The sequence below is a fragment of the Lagopus muta genome, chromosome 4 (genome assembly GCF_023343835.1).
Source record: "Lagopus muta isolate bLagMut1 chromosome 4, bLagMut1 primary, whole genome shotgun sequence".
NCBI lineage: Eukaryota > Metazoa > Chordata > Aves > Galliformes > Phasianidae > Lagopus > Lagopus muta.
The window spans coordinates 19,286,067-19,305,992 of record NC_064436.1 but is presented as its reverse complement, the minus strand read 5'-3'; the positions used below and the strand labels follow the sequence as shown (position 1 = coordinate 19,305,992).

The 19,926-nt window shown below is 36.5% G+C and overlaps 1 protein-coding gene across 4 annotated transcripts in view; it reads right to left on the bottom strand.

The window, feature by feature from the left end:
• Positions 1-19,926, bottom strand: part of TBCK (TBC1 domain containing kinase) — an 88,490-nt gene that overhangs the window by 17,993 nt on the left and 50,571 nt on the right. For all 4 annotated transcript variants that reach the window (XM_048941113.1, XM_048941112.1, XM_048941111.1 and 1 more), the window contains exons 22-23: positions 19,119-19,280; positions 8,418-8,593 (exon numbers count right to left, since the gene is read on the bottom strand). In XM_048941113.1, coding sequence (XP_048797070.1) covers positions 8,418-8,593; positions 19,119-19,280 — 338 coding nt within the window. The remainder of the gene's footprint in view (positions 1-8,417; positions 8,594-19,118; positions 19,281-19,926) is intronic.

The following is a 19,926-nucleotide window of genomic DNA, read 5'->3' as shown; positions in this document are numbered from 1 at the left end:
CTGCACCACCAAAACATTTTATAGGCAGACCCAGCCCACCTTGCAGCCTGGCCACCTCCTATCCCCTTCTGTATGAGCTGATGCTGCAGAGAAAGATGAGAACAGTGGCTAGGAAGGATTAGGGAGGGAACAAACAGCAATGCTTGGCTTGTCATCATTCACAAACATCTTCCTTACACAATTGTAAGCAATCTACAAAATCATAAGTGGGCTCTGCTTGCCTAAGTAGCTTATTATCAATGAAGCCTCACTCTATCTCTCTGGAATAATATAATTGAGTGAATCAACTGAGTCAGCAGAGCAGAAAGACAAAGTTGTTCCCTGCACACAGCCAGGCAGACATGCTGCAAGGTCTCCTTTGTTATTGTCTGTGATGTGATAAAACAGGTAAATACTTCTCACCACTGCAGGGAACCACTTTAAATTATAGCTGTAATCCAGTTGTGCCTGAGAACACCCACAATGAACTTTAATGTGACATAAAACTAGAAAGCAACAAGAACAGTCTTGCATGCCTTCCTCAATTTCTATCAGTGCGTGCGATTTTCTCTTGATAGATACTGTCTCTTTGACAAGAAATTGTAATATTTTGTGGAAAACCAAGTTACTGACTCTAAAGTACACCAGCTGCCAGAGATACCCCTGTCCTCTTAAAAAACAAAAACAACAGGAACTTAGTATCACATCTCAATGCAAACTGCAACCAGAAAAGGAGTTTATTTTCCCTCACAGTGTGATCATGTCTGTCACTTCGGGGTCTGGAAACTTTGATTTATAGAAAATAATAATTAAAAAAAAAAAAAACACCACGAATCTTTTTGGTTGCTATTATTTTCTAAAAGAGTATTATCAAAGGCAGCAAGCGCTAGCATAGTTGGAGAAGAAAAAGACAGGGTATGACAGAAACCCGGGGTTTGGACTAAGAACAAATCAAAACCCAAAGCTTAGGCTTTTGATCAACAGAAATACTTTTGTCTCCCACATACTACACCTCATCCCCATAGCCTGAAAATTCCTTTTTATTACACTTTTTTGGTATCACTGTTTACACAGCAGCACGCTCTTAAGACAAAACCTTCATAGCAGTAATATAATGTATATACTGAATTTAGTGTAAGAAGAAATTAGTGCTGCAGGGGCTGGCAGAATGCAGCTGTGCTTTGCATTTCATAACATTTGTGTGCAAAAAAACCCCAGCATCCTTGAATTTACTTTTCTTTCAAAACCCAGCTTCAAATATATCTGCCCAACTCCATTGCCTCCAAATGCTACAAGCACACAAACAGAAAAAAGCCATAGTAAGTGAATATTTCTCTCTGCAATATCTAATTATACCAATTGGAAGCAGAGTGAAGTACAAAGCTTTGAAGAACCAAGCTGGTACTAAAGTATGGACTTAGTACATTTGGTGGGTTCATTCTGAGAGTTGCTTCTCTCCTAAAATAAATTCACAAGCACATTACATTGCAAAAATCATATGCAGCTCTTAAAAAAATACGGATTATTTTCAAGAAATATGAAATAAAACTGTTACACAGGAAATGCCACCAACTATTTATGCTGGCTGCCAGAAAGACACTTCCAGTGTATTCGTGCAGTCTTCCCACTCAGAGAAAACAAGGACCGGGGCTAAAATGTGTAACAAAAAAAATAAAAGGATAACTGGATAACTGCATCTTCAGACAGACAGCTTGGAATTCAGGATATCTATGGCCTGAAATTTCTCTTTCCTTAAGAGCTCACAAGCTGACTCTTTACTCATTTCTCAGAGGAAAATCTAAATGATATCTTACATCATGTAGTTAAGAAAACTGATAAATAATTACCAGTACAATTATTAAAACACCAAGGTAACTGCTTCTGGTTATTCTCCATGCAAGGAAGTTAATACAAAAAAAAAAAAAAAAAAAAAGAGGAAGAGTTTGGAAAATACTATTATTGAATTTCAGTAAGACAAAGCAAGCAATTCATTCTTGTTAAAACTTAGTCCTAGGACCAGGATTTGCTCTTGCACTACTTGTGGAAAGAAACATTCATGCAAGACCAAACTCAAGAACGGAGCCATATCAGACCTCACAGCTCACAGATCACTCATCAGTAATCAATACAGAAAATTGGCATCTGTCAGTGCTGGACAAAGAAGCACAGATAAAAGCTACAGTGACACTGTATGAACTGCCAGCAGCAGCTGAGTGGTGAGCACAGATGGGAAGGCCTAACACCACCAAAGAAACTTTGCAAACTCTGCTTTTCCTGTGCTTAGCTTTTCAATATCCTATTAACTTACTCCAGTAATGACTGAGCAGAGTCTACTTTATCAGTGTATCACATGCATCTCCAACAATGTGTTTTCACAGGAAACACTCCTCTGGGAGTTACAATCAAGCACAGGAGTGTTTAAAAATAAAAAAGTAAAAATGACACTCCCAATACTTAATTAAAATGATTATCAATTAAAATGATTATCAAACCTCAAATTTGATTTTGAAACAATTTTCAAACCAGAAGTGATTTTAAAAACATCGTATGAGAATGATGTTAAATATGAAGAACTTGCCTGAAGATTCAAACAAAGAATTGCATACTTGATTTATTTTATACTTAAAAAAAAAAAAAAAAGCATATTTGTTAATCAGTCACAGAATCCCAATTTTGAGAGGTCAAAAAGGTCAAAGACAATCAGCTTTCAACTTCAAAGTGTGTATAATCACAAAGGTTTGTGAGGAGGAATAGGATGGGAAATCAGTGAATCCAGAACCTGAGGCTAAGGCTTGCAGAGAGCTCTCTGGCTGCTCCAAATGTCCCATCTATATTCACAGCTGATAAACACGTCCCAGGGAGACTCCTAAAATGAAAACTCCTGTACAAAATGTTTACAATATCTGAATATGATCTAAACGAGCATTTAACAAACTATTATAGTCTCATCTAAATAATATTTACACTCTAACAAACATTCATTTAATTCCATCTCAGCTACAAAAATAGAGCACATTTGTTACAATCAGCTTACATTCAATTAAAATAATTACTATTTATATTAGAACTCAAACAACCACAACATTCATTAGCGACTCTAAAATTAACATTTATCATCACTTATTTCCTAAGTCAATTTATTTCTTGCTTTATCTACTCCAGTAATTGAAGCAATGTCTTATTTTCTATTGGAAAAAGTCCTAAAATGTAATAAAATACATCGATATTTTTCAAATCAAGCTGAGTGAAAGAAGTGCTACAAGACTTCCTTCAGTAAATTTTATCTGCAAAAGCAGCATGCTGGAAGCAGAGGTTTCCTTACACTTACGCTCCTCGCACTGGCTGACGGCTGTCTGGCTTATAAATTTTCTTGTCACAAACAAGAAACCACTCCTTTGAAAAGCTACGAAATACACAGGAAGTTTTGAAGCTTTTAAAAATTCCTAAGACTATTTTCCAGAATGTGATGAGTTAATTAGCACGCGCCTAGTTAAAAATTTCTTGCAGAAGATGTTATTTTAACCAAGCCATTTTGAAAATCAAAAGTAAACCCAAATCTTTGCGTCAGCTATTAGCAGGAAATCAGAAAAACAGAAGCAGAGGCATATTAAATTTGTATTTTATATACACATAACAAGAAACTAATTTGTATCTTGATCAGCTAACGCTTTACATAACCTATATTAACAACAAATTCAAAGTGCAATCTTCTGCTGAGTTGGAGAGCAACAAAAGAAGCCCAAATATAAATATGGAACTGGTTGTGGCAGACAGAAGACCCTTGAGCCTGAATGCATTTAATAGCAAACAGCACAGACCTTGCACTTGGATATCTGCTGGTCTGCATACAGAAACTGAAGTGCTGGTATACACACTACTTACCGTGCTTCTCTGATGGAGATGGACTGCACACAACGATTATTACACACAAAGGACTTATAATATAACCATAGCCAACAGATTCTATAGGACAACTATATCCTATGTGAATACAGGGGGAAATGATAGGCAATGGAGTTTTAGCAAAATACAGCAAATGGCAATAGCACATAAGCTTAAAATGTCATCTGTGAGAAGTCAGGCATACAACCTATCCAGTTACCTTAAGAAAATGTGCTTATACTATTTTGGATACAAACCACAGCCTTCCTGTTTGTACTATTTCAGCAAAACATCAAGTTGCCTTTCCACAAAGTTTTTTCTCCTTCTGCTTCATCAAAAAGGAAAAACTGAACTGATGACTCCTGAAGATCAATAATCATGCAGTAGCTTTTCCCCAGCTGACTGCTTTCATTCCTCAATATTTTACCAAGAACTCACATCCCTGAAAAAAGGATGGGCAGTAGAATGAAGACAAAGGCACAGTGGTAACAGCCAGGAGACTTCTGGGAATTCATGTGTCACACTTCAGCACAGAAACAGAGAGATAAAGGAACTGCATCCTGCGGAAGTATGCAGGTAGCTGGAGAGAGTGCAAACATCTACCATGTCAATAAGAAGAGAAATGGAGGCACAGCAGAAAATTTTTACATGACAAATGGTATTTGTCTCTGATTCCTTGATGTTTAAGAACAACACGTTGGGGTTTCCTAAGGCATGAAGGCAAGTTTCATGCAACAGGGTAAGAAAGAAAAAAGTCACGTACTGGTCAAGAAGTTAAAGACAAATTTGAGTAGCCTGTTATTAAAATTCAGGAATAAATTTAAAGGATTTTAATTCTTATTTTTGACATCCTATCTTTCTCAAAATACACATGCTAATCCACTTAAGATGTACGTTATTCTCTCTGAAGCTATTTCCTCCTTGAGATTTTATCTCAGTAAAAATACACTTATTGGCTGAAAGAGCAAAAGATTAAGCAACACTAAGTTGGGGAGGGAGGAGAACACCCGAGCCTATTTACAAAGCTGCAAATAGATGTCATTAAAATGAAAACTAAGTAGGGCTACTAATAAAAAAAAAAAAGAGTCACAACAGTTTGCTTTACTGGTTGCTGATTCAGGGAGAAGAGTACTCAGCCAGGGGCAAATTCTTCTCATGCTATTATTAACCAAATAACTGTAACATGCAGATATACACAAATATTTGAGTAGCCAATAAAAAGCACTTAAGAAAAAAACTGAAGCAGCTTAAAAAGAAAACACAAGTACATGAGTAGGAGAAAGATCGCATTTAGAATTAACTAAACACTTTGTTTTCAGAGGAATTATTTCTTGCTCTTCCCATCCTTAAATTCAGAGGTGGCCCATGAATATAAAACTGGGGATGTAAGTGTAGCACAAACTGCTTGTTCCACACGAAGCTAAACAGATGAGAAAACAACAAAGTACTTTTTAAGAGCTAGAGTGACCAGCAAGGACACAGCGAGGAGTTTTGGAGAACTCCTTTAGGCTGTGTACTGAAGATTAAAATCAGACTCCACCACTTTCAAGTAGAAAAAAGTTTTCCCAAGGCAACAAACACTAGTAGAGGACATGACTGTAATAAACACACAGTTCCAGGATTAACAGACACACAAAAACACAACCAAAATACCCACAACCTTTGGGCATAAACAGTATTTCAGTAACAAGAATATTAATATAAACATACATGTGTCCAAATCTGACATACAAATAAAAGAAATGAGAGCAAAAGTTTTTAGCCCAGAACATCATATTGAACCTGCTTCCTTCCTGTCTGTGAGATTAGTTCCTCTCATCTACAGAAATAAAGCTAAAATGTTCACACATTAATGTATAAGAAATAGAGCACTCCTCCTAGTAATGAGCTAAAAAATCCAACAATTCCAAACTACAGTAGATCTCTAAACTTCAAAAGAGGTTAAACCATCAGTTATGCTGCAGTGAATCACAAATGTTCCTCTGCTAAGCAAAAAGCAGAACCAAATTTGAAGGCAATAAAAGTTGCTGTATTTATTTTTCTTCTGCATGGCACAGTGAAAACATCAGCTTGATTTCTTGGAAATCATGGGATGGAAGAGCCTAGTTACCAGCCTTATAAACAAAAATCACTTCTGGTATGAAAATAAAATTACTATTGGGAAAAACAAAAAAAGACCCCAACACATCTTTCAGGAAACAGAAGCAGCTTTGCTTGACCCAAACTAATGGATGTTTTTCTTTGCTACAAATACAAGTCTTTGCTCTATTTACCAATTCAGAACATCATTGCTGCTTTCTCCCTTTCACCTCCGTGCTGCTTCCAAGTCTCTTCACTCTTGCCTAGACACAGAAAGGAACAAGCACATACCAGACTGTGGGAACTATTCTATTTACTATCTTGTCATACATTAAGAAAAGCTAGCACACAGATGAAAACACCTTCATATTTAAGACTGTTAGGGATTGGATCAGGCTATAAAAGAAGACTGCATAATCACTTTCCTTGGAAGTTTTTGTGATATGACAGCACAAAGCCCTTGGCAAATGCATCTAAATTCAGTGTTTTGTCTGTTTTCTGCTGGAATTTATACCAGATGACTCCTATCTGAATTATTCTATGAATTTGCAGCCCTTAGCTCCTTCTGAAATCCCCTTCATGCATCGCCAGAACAACATAGCAGCAGTTGTGCTGACTGAAGTTTCTGTATGGCAATCACCTGTACTTGTGGCATTTCATTTTTCTTCCCAATTGCCTTTCTATCTCACCTACTATTTTTTTTTCATAAATCTCCTAATTTCTTTGGAGTTTCTTTTTGCTCTGCATTTGCAGGTCTAGTTCATGGAGTCCGGATTTGAGGCTAAGACTTCCAGAAAATACAGTAATAGAAATAAGAACAAAACTGCAGTATAGGAAAAAAGATGACAAAATATCATACTCAAGTTTAAGAACTATTTAAGTATTCAGATACAGGGAAGTGACAACACAAAGCTTATATTTGTAGAAGTTGGGAAAAACTGACAGAAAGACATAAACCTAATGCAATTGGCAAAATAGACAGGGCAAGTTTATAGTATGGATATTGTCCCCCTACTTTTGTAACATACCCATGAATGAATTTGGATTGGAGAATACAGAAGATAAAGAACACCCAAACATTTAATTCATTTAAAAGACCAACAAGATTTATAGTGTTGAGAGGAAGGAAAGAAATAATTTCAAATCAGCAGCACTCAACAGATAACGTATTAGACAAAAGAAACGAACATCAGATCTCAGTAGAAAAAAAGGAATAATATTTTTGTTGAAATTAATAGCTATACAGATATAATCTTATACACGAATTTTTCCTTGCCAACACATAACTCACCTACTACCTCTCAAAACAACTGGAGCCATGCCTTTAAACTGGCATGCCAAGATAGAAAAAACCATCAGTGCAGCCTGCATCACTTTACAACTACCTAGTTCTTAGTGGGAAAATGTTCTTTTTATTACTTTTCTCCTAAGACAAAAGGCTGTTTGTAGTTCTACAGGTAGACTGGGACAGTGGTCTGCTGTGGTAACAAAGAACACCACGGAGCTGGAGGAGGAGCTGGGAGAGGCAGAGATCTGGCGCAAAAATAAATGATTTCATTGGCAGGTACATCAAAGAAGTTTAAGTTCAAAGCAGTGAAGTTTAACAAAACTAACAAAATACCCTGTGCGACCAAAAAACCTTTTTACTTCCTGTTCAGAAAAACAAAACAGAGAATAAAGAGCTACATTTCAGAGCAGATGAATTCACTGCACTGGATTTTTCATCACAATTAATAACCAGGAACAGACTCTAAGCCCATCACTAGCTGATAAATAAATCAGAGTATGCGATGAAGGCATCCAATCCTTGTGCTTGGTAGTGAGAATCTAAATACCTGTGACTGAAGTTTAGCAGATATTTCCTTATTGCTTTATCAAAAGAGTAGAAAATCAGTGAAGAATTAAGGAAGTCCTAGAAGAAAGTCCAGTGAAGAACTAAGCAATTAAAAAAGAAGTCAGTCCACGGCTGCAAGAAACCCCTTCACAACGCAAGTGAAGTAAAAAAGCCAGCTCTAGAGCAGTTGCAACATCCAGATCAAAAACATATTAGTAGATGGCAAGGCCCTTTTACTACACAACTTGCAAAGCAAAGTTGTTCTATTATTAAAGAAAGGACAAAAAACAAATGATGAAACGTCACAAAAAAATTCATAAAAACACACACAGACATCAGTACTAACAAGACTCCTAAAACTTGTACTGAGTTGGACTACCTTAACAGAATGACAACAGCAGTTTTCCCCCCATAAATGTATGAACTACCAATTGCAATTCTTACGTGAGTACTATAGATTGAGGAAAAAACGAACAGATAAGGACTATAGGAAAGAAACAAGCATACATAACATATGAAGTTTTGCACTAAAACAAGGTAAGGATAAACACTTAAGCATTTGATAATGGGGGAGTGGAAAGCTGTTTTCTCACGTCAGGCTGCATCACTCATCTTCCCCCCCTCCGTTTGTTAGGGCACTTACCAGGTCACCTCGAGGTGCTTCCTGATAATCTACAGAAAAGCAGGACATTGAACTTCTTGTGCTGCTGCTCTCACTGGCTTGCCGAGGAGGCTGTGCATATTGCCTGTACGTAGCACTCTTTGGGGTCCAGCGAAACAGGTTGATTGACTCACGAACACAACGCTCAATGTCAATCTCTGGTCATGGAAAAAAAAAAGTGATAAAATATATTGGTAAAACCAAGTAATCCAGCTATGATATTGCTAGGTAAATACATAGGTATCCATCTATTGTGCTGTCTCTCTCCTTTAAAAAGCACAATTTTCAAAAACACCTCACCATTCAAATACTCAGCAACTTTTATGAAAAACTAGCAAAGACATTTTAAGCTTTAGTTTTATGCCCAAGTATGCATGATAACACTGCAAGCTGTTTAAGAGAAGTGTAACACAACTATTAACAATACAGTGGAAGAATATAATTGAAACACAGCCATTGTAATGCATCTTCACTAAATTCCTTTGCAAAGCAGGCTAACGATTCAAATATAAATGCATGCAGCACACCCAAGGTATATTTCATGCAGCATATTGAAATTAGGATTTTTGGATCAACATTGTGCCATTTGTCAGATATACCTGTTACAAGGCTGACAACTTTGCTGTGAAAGCATTCATTGTTGCTGAACCTTGTGTAGCCTGCCATTTTGACAAAGTCATATGCTATCAGTTGGGTGGAAAAAAGGGAATCTTAACATTACTTTGTGCTTGATGTGTACAGTGCTGCACATAGTGTATTTCTCTTAGAGCTGTGCAGTTGAAAACCCAACTGCAACTTAGAGTGGAATACTCTGAGCCAAAGGAGCAAAGTGTAATACATGACAAAATATTACTCAACTTGGGAGGAAAGCAGATAATCATTAAAGGTGAAGCATCCTAAAAATAAGCTGCAGTCAAAAAAAAAATTAATGAAACATATTGAAAAAAAAAAAAAAAAAAAAAAGGAGAACCTACAATAAACACAACCTTTGCAGCAACAAACATAACAAAGATCCTTCATAAATCTTCTAACGAAGAGTAAAGAAAACCATTTACTTTTCTATCACTTTAAGAAGACCAGTTAGCTCATCCATATTCAGGCAGGATACTGACCTTTAGAGTATGCTTTACTCCTAGTGAAAGCAATACATTTATGTTAAAAAAAATAAGTACAACAAAATTTTTCTTAAAAATATCAGGTTTCCTACCTACTTGGATAATGCCAGAGAGAACAGTGTGCATCTCCAGAGTAATGAACAACTTTTTCATTTTGTGATGAAATCCTACTACATTTTTCATTTTCAACACACTGTAATAGAACTTTGATATTTAGTATTTTTCCCCAAAGAAAATCCTGACAACTAGAAAACTACCAAGTGATTTTGACATTCAGTAAGAACAGCAGGGACCTTTCACTGGTTATTTCTTCCAGAGTTCAGAATACTAATTACAGTCACACTTTCTCTACGTTATTCTGAAAATGACTTGCAAAAACATGATCATTTTAAGACTGTTCTTGCTTCTCTGTTTTACTCTGGAGCGGGTTACAGCAGTGTCTCTATTTTTGCAATAAGTGAGCTGAATGCAGAATTTAGATTTTTTTTTTTTTTTAGAAGTATGAACAATAATTACTAGCATGAGCAGCTTTCAGCTGTGAAAAGACATAATGGCCCACAAATACCTGAAATTGAAAGCAAAGAACTGGGGGGAATGGAATAGGAAATTCACATGTAGTAGAAAGTTACGAAAAAGATAAAAGCAGGAATTGAGATTGACGGAGTTCAGCACTGGCACAGACTACCAAAATACTTTTCCTAGAAACAAGTTCTAGAATTCCAGAAGGAATCCATGATGATAAATGAAAAACTCAGCAACAGATTCTCTTTTTTTAAAAAATAAATAAATAGAAAATATCTGCCCAACTTCAAGGTGTGAATCAAAAAATTCCTGAGTCTGCTGTTCTGTGATTCCTGGCTGCGTGACGTCTAATTTCTTCCCAGCAGCAATTCAGGTGGTCAGTGGCTATGCCTAAAAATAAAACCCCATGGAACAATAGGGAATTTTAAATGGTTTGTGAGGTCATCCAAAACCTAACAGCAATTTGAAGTCTGCCAGCAAATTAATAGCTTTCCAAGTAACAACAACAAGAAAAACCAACCAGCAAACAAACAAAAAGGAGACCGCAGTTTCCACAGAGAACAAAATATTTGTGTACACATACAGATATAAGCGTGCATGCAAATATAGGAAGATCAACATCTAGCACTCAAGAAGGCAAAAAAGACCATCAGTAGCAAAAGCATTTACTTATTTTCCTTTTTAAAAACTGATTACTTTCAGGACAATGGAACTTAGGAAAATTCTAAAGTGGTGTAAATTATTTACAGGATATTTAATTAGTCCCAGCACATGAACTAACTTCACACTTGAGTAACCTCCAAGACTTCAACCTTTCTTTGAAATTTTGGTTTAAGAAAGATCACTTCCCATCAGTAAAGAAAATGCAGTGCAGTCTCCTACAGCCTTACTGAATAAGGTCTTTTCCCTTATCTTTTGCTAATCTTTTGCTAATAAGGGTCTACAGCATTACTTCAATTTTGATTTCTTCCCATGCCCTTACAAACATTGGGAAAATGATTCAGTCCATTAAATATCCTTTCTTGTTATTTCTATTTTCACACCAAGGATTTGCATCTGCATAGCATTAATCTTTCTTGCACTTTTCCTGTTCTCAAGCATTACTCTGTTACCAGTGAGAAGCTTACAAATTATTAAACAAGCTGCTGGTAAGTCAGATGTGTAAATATATGAAGTCAATACATAGACTCTTGATAGACTCTTGATCTTGATTGTGAACAAATGAGCAGAGAGTACTTCACCAGGATGCCAGACTACTTGTCATATGCAAACAATTTAGAAGAACATCCTTTTGAGAGAAGGCTCTGAATAAATCTCAAAGTGGCAGAACAAAGTGAGCAAAAATATCTAGAAAGAATGGGGAGGGCCTCCTCACTTACAAAGATAAGCACACAGCAGCTCTGCGCTCTCTTAAGGTCCCAGCAGTGGTTTGTTTTGTAGTTTAAGCAGCATGTGCCTTCCATTTCTACTCTGCAAGTTATTCTGCTGGAAAATCTATAATCAAAATGTGCTGACATAACATTAAGCCATTAACCGTGAAATACACACTGAAAAAAAATTTAAGTACAAGCTTAAAAACATAATCTAAATACTATAAAAATAAATTCTCATCTCAACTTTAAGTACATCTCAAAGCAGCCTGTTTTTCATTAAGTACAAAGCACCTGCACTTCAAAAAGTCAAAACTGGTACCCAAGTATTTAGAACTAAAACTGGTAAGTTTCATTTCAAAACACCAGTCCTGGATGTCCTAGATCAACTGAGCAGTCAAGCAGCAATCAATCTTAGAGGAAACAATTCCGTGGTACCAGCCAGCTACTCTACTGCTTGGCATCAAAAGCCTTTTCCTTCCTTATTTTTTAAATGTGCAAAGCCCATGGGAATTGGAAGAGGTGTGTGGGTAGGGGGAAATAATCTAACATTAATATCCTAGGTTTGTTACTCTTCAGCTATTGAAATGCCTTAGTTTGCTGAGCTAAACTTTATTGCTGCCTTAAGATATTACCCATTTTAGTCTGTTCATTCTAAAATACTACACTATATAAGAAGTCTGTCTTCCTCTGTCAACAATCTCAACTGAAATGGCTGGCTCACCTCATTTAGTTCTATTTGGTATTTGTTATTATAGATTCAGCAGAGAAGTAGACAGCTCTTCAAATACACATTTTAAAGCATCAGTTAAAAAGCACCTGTGATAGCAGCACACACAGAACTTTTTTTATTTTTACAGCAAAACGGTGTGCAAATTTTCAACCCACCCAGTGAAAGTAATGAATGGGGAAAAATGATACATGAAAGGCTTGCTCTTCAGAAAAATGTATACAGACCAAATTTTTGTGTGTAATTAATGAATTCCAGAGGCCTTTCCTTGGGTAACAAGACATGAGTTAAGAAGTTTGGCCAAATTAAACTGCTCCTGGATGCAGCCCAGAAGTATGGGCTTGGTCTGACCTCTCCATCACAGATACTTTATTACTACTCTGCCAAGCAACATCAGCTTTCCACACATAGCCACATAAATAAATAGGAAAGTAGACTCTGTGCAGTATAAGCAGGGAAGCCAAACAGGGCAGTCAGTTTGATCTCATGATTCCTGTGCTCAGAAGAAATAGGGGTGGAAAGGCCATAAACCTGTTTTTTTTTGTTTTTTTTTTTTTTTCAAACACATAAAAAGATACACTAAGCCTAGATAATTAAAAGGATACATCTAGTAAAAGAATTGACATTTCCATCCAATATCTATCCATTACTGCTAAAAGGTCAATAAATTGAAAGGTCAACGCAGAATTATTCTTTTCATAAAATTTATTTCATACACTACAGGATAATTGTGCTGTTTCACTGTTTTGTGGCCTGTCATTTACTCTTACATCAGCATGCTTTTCAATGCATCCTGAGAAAGGAATTTCAAAGGCAACATAAACATCACTCATTTATTTTAAAAAAAATGTCAGCTAATAAATTAGAATGCTCTGCTTTTCTTTACACATGTATGCAAGGTGTGCATATTTCAGAAGTGCTGTCAATCAAGGGACCACCACATTTCTTTATGTACCAGAGCAGGTTTACAGAGGTTGCACTCAGCTAGAGAAATGGTCGGATGCAGAAGCCGAGGCAAAAACCATAGCGCTTTTTCTTCAGATTATATTTTGCAGGGCTGTAATTAGGCTCAGTCATTTCAATGCTGCATTGACAGGCTACCTTGCCTAGGAATGCATTACTCTGTAATTTCTTTCTGTACCTTGAAATAAAAAAAAAAAAAAAAAAAAGATCTCAAAATGCTACATCCTACTCCATACTGGAAAGGAAGAATGAAACGGAACACATACAGTCTGTAATACAGCTTGGACTAGTTTGGTTCATTGTTATGCTCCAACAGAAAATTGTTTTAAAGAATTATATGAAGTGTGCCAGAGCACATGGCAAAAGTTTCTACAATCCCACAAGATGTACAAGACATCTGAACCAGCCATAACATAACTTTAGGATACAGGTTAGTGACAGAAATGGCTAAAATCAACACTGTAAAATGGAAATAGTCAGATGCATGCTGCTGTGCAAAAAGTAAGATACACTGTAAGAGTAAGGATGAATATAGCCAAATAGTAAGGAAGAACATAACTTCACTGCTCAGAAAATGTACAAAAGGACATGCTTGCAAGATACCAGGGATCAGCTTAGAGGAAGAACTTGTTAGAAGCCCTGGAACGGGCTGCCCAGAGAGGTTGTGGATGCCCCGTCCTTGGACGTGTTTAAGGCCAGGTTGGACGGGGTCCTGGGCAACCTGATCTGAATGTGCATGTTTGGTGGCCCTGCTAGGCAGGGGGGTTGGAACTACATGATCCTTGGGGTCCCTTCCAACCCGGGTGATTCTGTGATTCTGTGAGATGAAGAACTTCTGCATTCTCATGCAAATGTGAGCTCAAATATGCACACAGACATAGTGAAGATTAACAAAGATTCAGTCAACATGTTTTTGTTCACAGAATACATACACTACAGCTTCATGTTAATTACATTTTAGTTCAGTTAAACAAAGTAAGAAAACCAAAGCTATAGCTTTTCCATGATGTTAGCAATTATTCCTTCAGATTTTACCAAAAATACTTGCCTGGCTCAGAAGTCAAATCGAATGTGACTAACATATGCCCTGCAGATACTTGTCTAGACTTCTCAAAAGTTTCACATGACGCACCCTGTGTACTTAGTCCATTTATCACAATTCAGAAAATAAGACAGTATTCTTCACTTACAATGTGAGCTTTTCACAGTTGGGATATTTGCCCTTCCTGAACAACCTGCTAGCAATCTAGTCCTGAAATGTGTTCTGAGCTTGCAATACCAACAAAGTCTTAGCTTTATGTACAAATCTTGTATTAGTTCTCCATGATTAGCTTTGTTCCTTCTGTTGATTGTACTAGAATATAGCTCTTACTAGAGGAAAGAAATAAAAGAAAAAAGAAATTTAGGTAGAACCAAAAGTCAGATGCAAATTAAAAAGCAAGAGTTTAAATTCTTTGAACACTGGAAAGTAAAGGAACCCATCAGATATTCAAAACAGCAAGAGAGCTGAGAACTCCCTTAAAGTCACCTTATTCCTCACTCTTACAAAAAGATTTTGCTGGTTCTCAGACTACACCGCCATTCCAATCTTGTATTTAAGTAGTTATGTGTGTAACTATTAACAAAGCTGGATTTAAAAACACACCATAAGTGTATCTATGAAAACGTAGATATGTGCTGCTAACGCACATTTTAATGTTAACACTGCAGTACTTTCCAGAGCTCACCTCTCAGCTCTGCCTAAGCACAGCAACGGCTCAACAAACCCACCCCAGTGAATTCTACTCTGTTTCCACACTGAAAAACGGTACTGAGTTTTGCTACTCCCAACATCCTGGAAAGTCACCTTGACAAGACTGGTTAATTCTATTTGTGCAGCTCAATATAAAATACTCCTTAATTACTAAAGAACTAAAGATCATAGGGAATAACTGTACAGGCAAACATTCAGCTCAGCAAAAATATTAGCAAATATCCTATCAGCACCTTGCTCTGCCAGCAGCATTTCCCATAACTAAGGAAAGAAAAATATACAGCATTCTTGCTTTCTAAGCACTGATCCTGAGGCAGTTGGCATACAATCCTAATGAAATTAAATAAGAGGGAAAGATTTTCCCAAAGCATGTCCATTATATATATATTTTTCCCCACTACCTCTAGGAAAAAATCTCCAAGAAAAGTGGCTTAAATTTTGTCTCTCTGTGCCCACAAATATTTGCTAGTCTAACTACATGTGCTTGCATTTTATTCCAGAGTAAAAAGTGCATGAAATCCCGTATGACTAACAAGTGTATTATTCAAGTCCCCTTTTGCTACGATGAATATGTACAGCTTTTATCAAGAAAATGGCATAAGCTGTGCATCATACTGATTAAGACATCAGGATAAAGTTCTACTGATGAACTCATTTTTTCCTCTTCTTTGATAAAATGCAGCATTAGACAGCTCTTTGCTGAAGGATACATATTCTGTTTTCTTCTATTACTGCCAACTAGAGTAGCAAGAACACTAATATGAACAAAATAAAGAATTTTTTCTTTAGTATTTTACCCATCCCAGCATTTCACACCACAGTGGAATCCATAAATAGAACCGCATGCTTTTCATGTAGCTACAAGTGGTATGAAATGAATAATCAAAGGTGAAATGATATCAATAGTACAGTTTGACACAACCAAACAGCCTTGGTGAGGTGTGCCCTACCAAATTACTCTGCTTCTGTACCAAAGCCAGCTCCCAACCCACCCTTGGCTGTCAGCCATTAGAAAAACAAAAACAGCAGAAAAAAAAAAAACCCAACCACCCACACTTACTAGCAGCTATACAGCTAGTTTTCTATGTTTCTGCTTCATCTATGTCATTATTTAGTGACAATATGCATCTTCGCAGATTGCAGTGTAAAATCTGACAGCCACATCTTAAAAAGCCATCTTACACAACAACAAGGATGAATACACTGAAAAGATATTTCCTTAAATATTAATCTGATCTACACCTTTACAACAAAAAAAAAAAAAAAGAAAAAACTGAAAAGCAATTTTTTAAACTTTTTTTTTTTTAATTTTGATACCTTTTGATGTTTTTAATGTTTTTGTTTTTTTTTTGTTATGGTTACAGCACCACTATAACACATATCATGTGACAGAAACCAAATGGTTTCTCTTCAGATACAAACTAATTTGAAAAAGCAGATCAGCTTCACTAATGCCATGATAAATCAACTTCCAACATCCCCTTCCATAAGGGACAACAGTTTTGAAGTTAGGCTAGCTGAAACAAAGCCACACATCAATATTTTGACATTTAGTTGAATTTATGAAAAATGACCTCTTTTCCCCAGAGCCTTAATCTGAGCCATACAATGTTGTCAAAACTGCACGACAAAAAGCCAAAACTTATTCAAAGCAGTTTACTGCCTTGGTATTTCTATTTCTCAAAGATGGAAGACATTTTTGTGCATCTCTTCCCATCTATTCAGAGTTAGTTTTTAACCTCGAAGTTCACGTTGTTAGTCAACAAGTGGTGAAATAAGTGGAAATAGGCACCATGCAACCACAAGCTGAATGTGGGCTAGGTGGACAAATGCAGTTTCTTTTGTCTGCCAACTCTTAAGTAAACAAACACTGAACCACCAGAAATTTTGGCAAGATAAAGGTGTATGAATTGCAGGTGTGGGTAGAAAATGTATTTTCGTAACAAAAACAATGAAAAGTAAAACAGTAGCTACCCAGTGGTCAGATATGTATCTAAAGACATCACTCAAAAATGATGTAAAATACAATGCCAGTGTAGAATTCCCACTGTTCTTCCGTGTTCAGTCCGTATCTGAACTGGATATAATCATTCTAATCATTTATACAATTTTCACCTTCACGGAGTTACCATTTTGGCACGTTGCTACAAAGGAAAGATATAACAAACTCTTCCTTGGAGAATCATTTATTTTTGTGGTGTTCCCATAGTTATATATTTGATCACATGTAGCAGCTTAAACCCGCATGCCTGTAACTCACAGAGACAATTCTCTACATTTCCAATTCAGCAGTTTTACTGTAGCTTCTAGCTGTACCAGATTTCTTTCCTACAGTTAGCTCTCCTGGGCTCTAAGGCTGAGTTCTTCCCTTAAAAGCACTGCTAGTCTGAAGACAGCAAAAAGACACTGTCCTAAAGTGTGTAGAGATAACACAAATAATCCTCATTCCTTAAAGATGAACTATCCTGCAATATCTACTTGTATGACAGCATGTTTAGACTCATGCCTGGGCTTTGCGTCTACTTACTCTCTATAGCATATGTCACCATCATCTACATTGGTGCATCCTTTCTCAAATCTGAAACAAATCTCCATGTTTCAGTTAACTCTATACTCCATGGACATTTGAAAGAGTGTCTGCTTGCTTGCCAGACCCTACACTGCACCAAATCAGTGAATTTGTCTACATGATCCTCCAACCATTTGCAAATGCCTGTATATATCTGAATGCTTCATACCTTGGTCTGTTTTCTCCGAAGATGCTAGTGACTTTGTCACTTATGCTAGCTGCTAGTGACTGGTAAAGTGGGTGAGAAACTCAGTAATCAAACAAAGCTAGAATAATCATAATGTACATCATGCAACTCAATAGCACAGACTAACATTGAGATTTTAACAATTATATATAAGAAAAATTGCACATTTTGGAGTAAAGTTACTTATGCAGCCAGTCCTCAATGCATGGCATGGCCATCTAGGCTGTAGAATTTATACAGCAGATGCAGCCACAACCGAACAGTAGAGGTCAGCACTGGTCTGAAAGCAGAGTCCTGCTTCTCATGTTGGCACCATGTCAGTAGTGCCATTCCTATTTCCCCTGCCATATTCTCCTGCACGTCAAATAGGTAACAATGTTCTAAAAAATTTAATTTTAAGTGTTTGCAGTTGCTGAAATATCCCCTTTGTACATCCTCAACAGGGTTTAAGACATTTTTAACAGGTTTTGAGACATTATTACAATAGAGGGATTTTATCATGTTCCTAATTAGCCAATTATTTTGACAAATATTAGGAAATCTATATGAACAACACTACAATATTGTTAGAAATAAATACTACTAAAGCACATCAAAATTATGAATGACGCTATTGCTCCTAAAATCTGGAACTGTGATTGACTTATGAAGAAAACTAAGTTTCTCCTCTTTGCATAGTGATACGTATAGTTTCTGTCCCCCTTACAAGTGTGGGTATAGACAATGGTTCACAGCACAAACCCTAGAAGAGTGCCTGTTTCTTAAAGGAATGAAATTACAGCAAAATTCAGAGTTTATGTTCTAGGAGACTACGGCTAATTCCCAATTTTACACTTGAATGGGCCAAGAGTAAGAGTCAGACTTGACGGTTAACTGCAATTTTTTTTTTATAATAGCAGATGGAACACTTGTTTGTACTTGCATTTGATAAGTCAACAACAGTGCTCATGTAGCCTTCTATCTGGCTTTTTAGGGTTATTTTGAGAGCCATACATTTCAAACGCAATCTGATTTAAAGCACCAACATCACCTACACTGATTTTCATAATATATTAATTTTATATTAACTGTTTTCATAGCAGAACTTTGTTTTTTAAAGGAAAACATGCTTGTATCGGCATCAAAGTGGTAAGGTACAGTTAAGAACTCCAATACTTTTTTTTCACTAAGTGATCCTGCTATCTGCATTTTGTCTCGATGTATTACGTCTACAAACAGTAGCTTATGAATTATTTAAGATTGCTCTAAATTTCACAAGGAACTGTTGCAACTTTCCCTAGGCAATGACAGGGATCTTACCCAATTCTTGGTGATGACAGCAAAAGGACTTCTGCTAACTTGGTCAAGTTGCAGGTAGGCACTACACACAGGGAGAGGGAGTTCACTTAAGTCTAACATTATTTCAACACATGAAAGATTTGTAGTACATATTCAGATGAAAGCACAAAGGGAAAAGAAAAAGTTTCTTCTATACCTGGTAAGTCTGAGAAAAGGAGAATGCATTCGTTGAATCCATTTGCGAGAAGACGATCCCTCAGTTGTTGAAGTATAGCCACCCCTATGCAGAATGGGAAGGAGGAATTTCCAAGCAGTAATGTATCCCACAAGTGAAAAATTTTATGCAAAGGAAAGACATCTGCATAATGAACAGACACATACACACACAAAACAGCAAAATTAATATAAACACTCTTAGGCAGTCATACATATTTTCCTCTCCTATCTAAGGTAATTTCTTTTTTATTTCAGAGCAAATAAGAAAACCTTTTTAAGTACAGGTTTATTTTCATACATAGACAGACTATTCCAGAAACAATCAGTATTTTCTTTCTTTATTAAATGCTTTGAAGTATATAGGCTTTCACATTTCAAACACACATGAAATTAGGCAATTTCTTTTCCTTCTGGTATAGTATAACTATGCATGAAGAAGTACGCATCAGTTACTTCCAGCAGCATGAAGACATTAATGAGCGAATCAATAAGCTCAGGTACTTAAAACTAACTGAGGAAGTGGGCAGAATAGAGCAAGAACTGAGAGAATGAGACAGACAGGCATCAAGGCCTAACAAAAACAGCATCACTTGAAATATAACGTGAAAAGGTAGCTGTCCTGAAACACACTATCCTTCAACTACAAAGTTCTAAAATTTTGTTTTAATTCATTGCCAAGATAACCACCTCCTCAGATTTTCAGAGGTAGCAATTCTCATAACAGGATTTTCAAAGAATGGGCAACTGCATCAGCTAGTGCTTCACAGTCAAGAACTCTGTCAAATGCA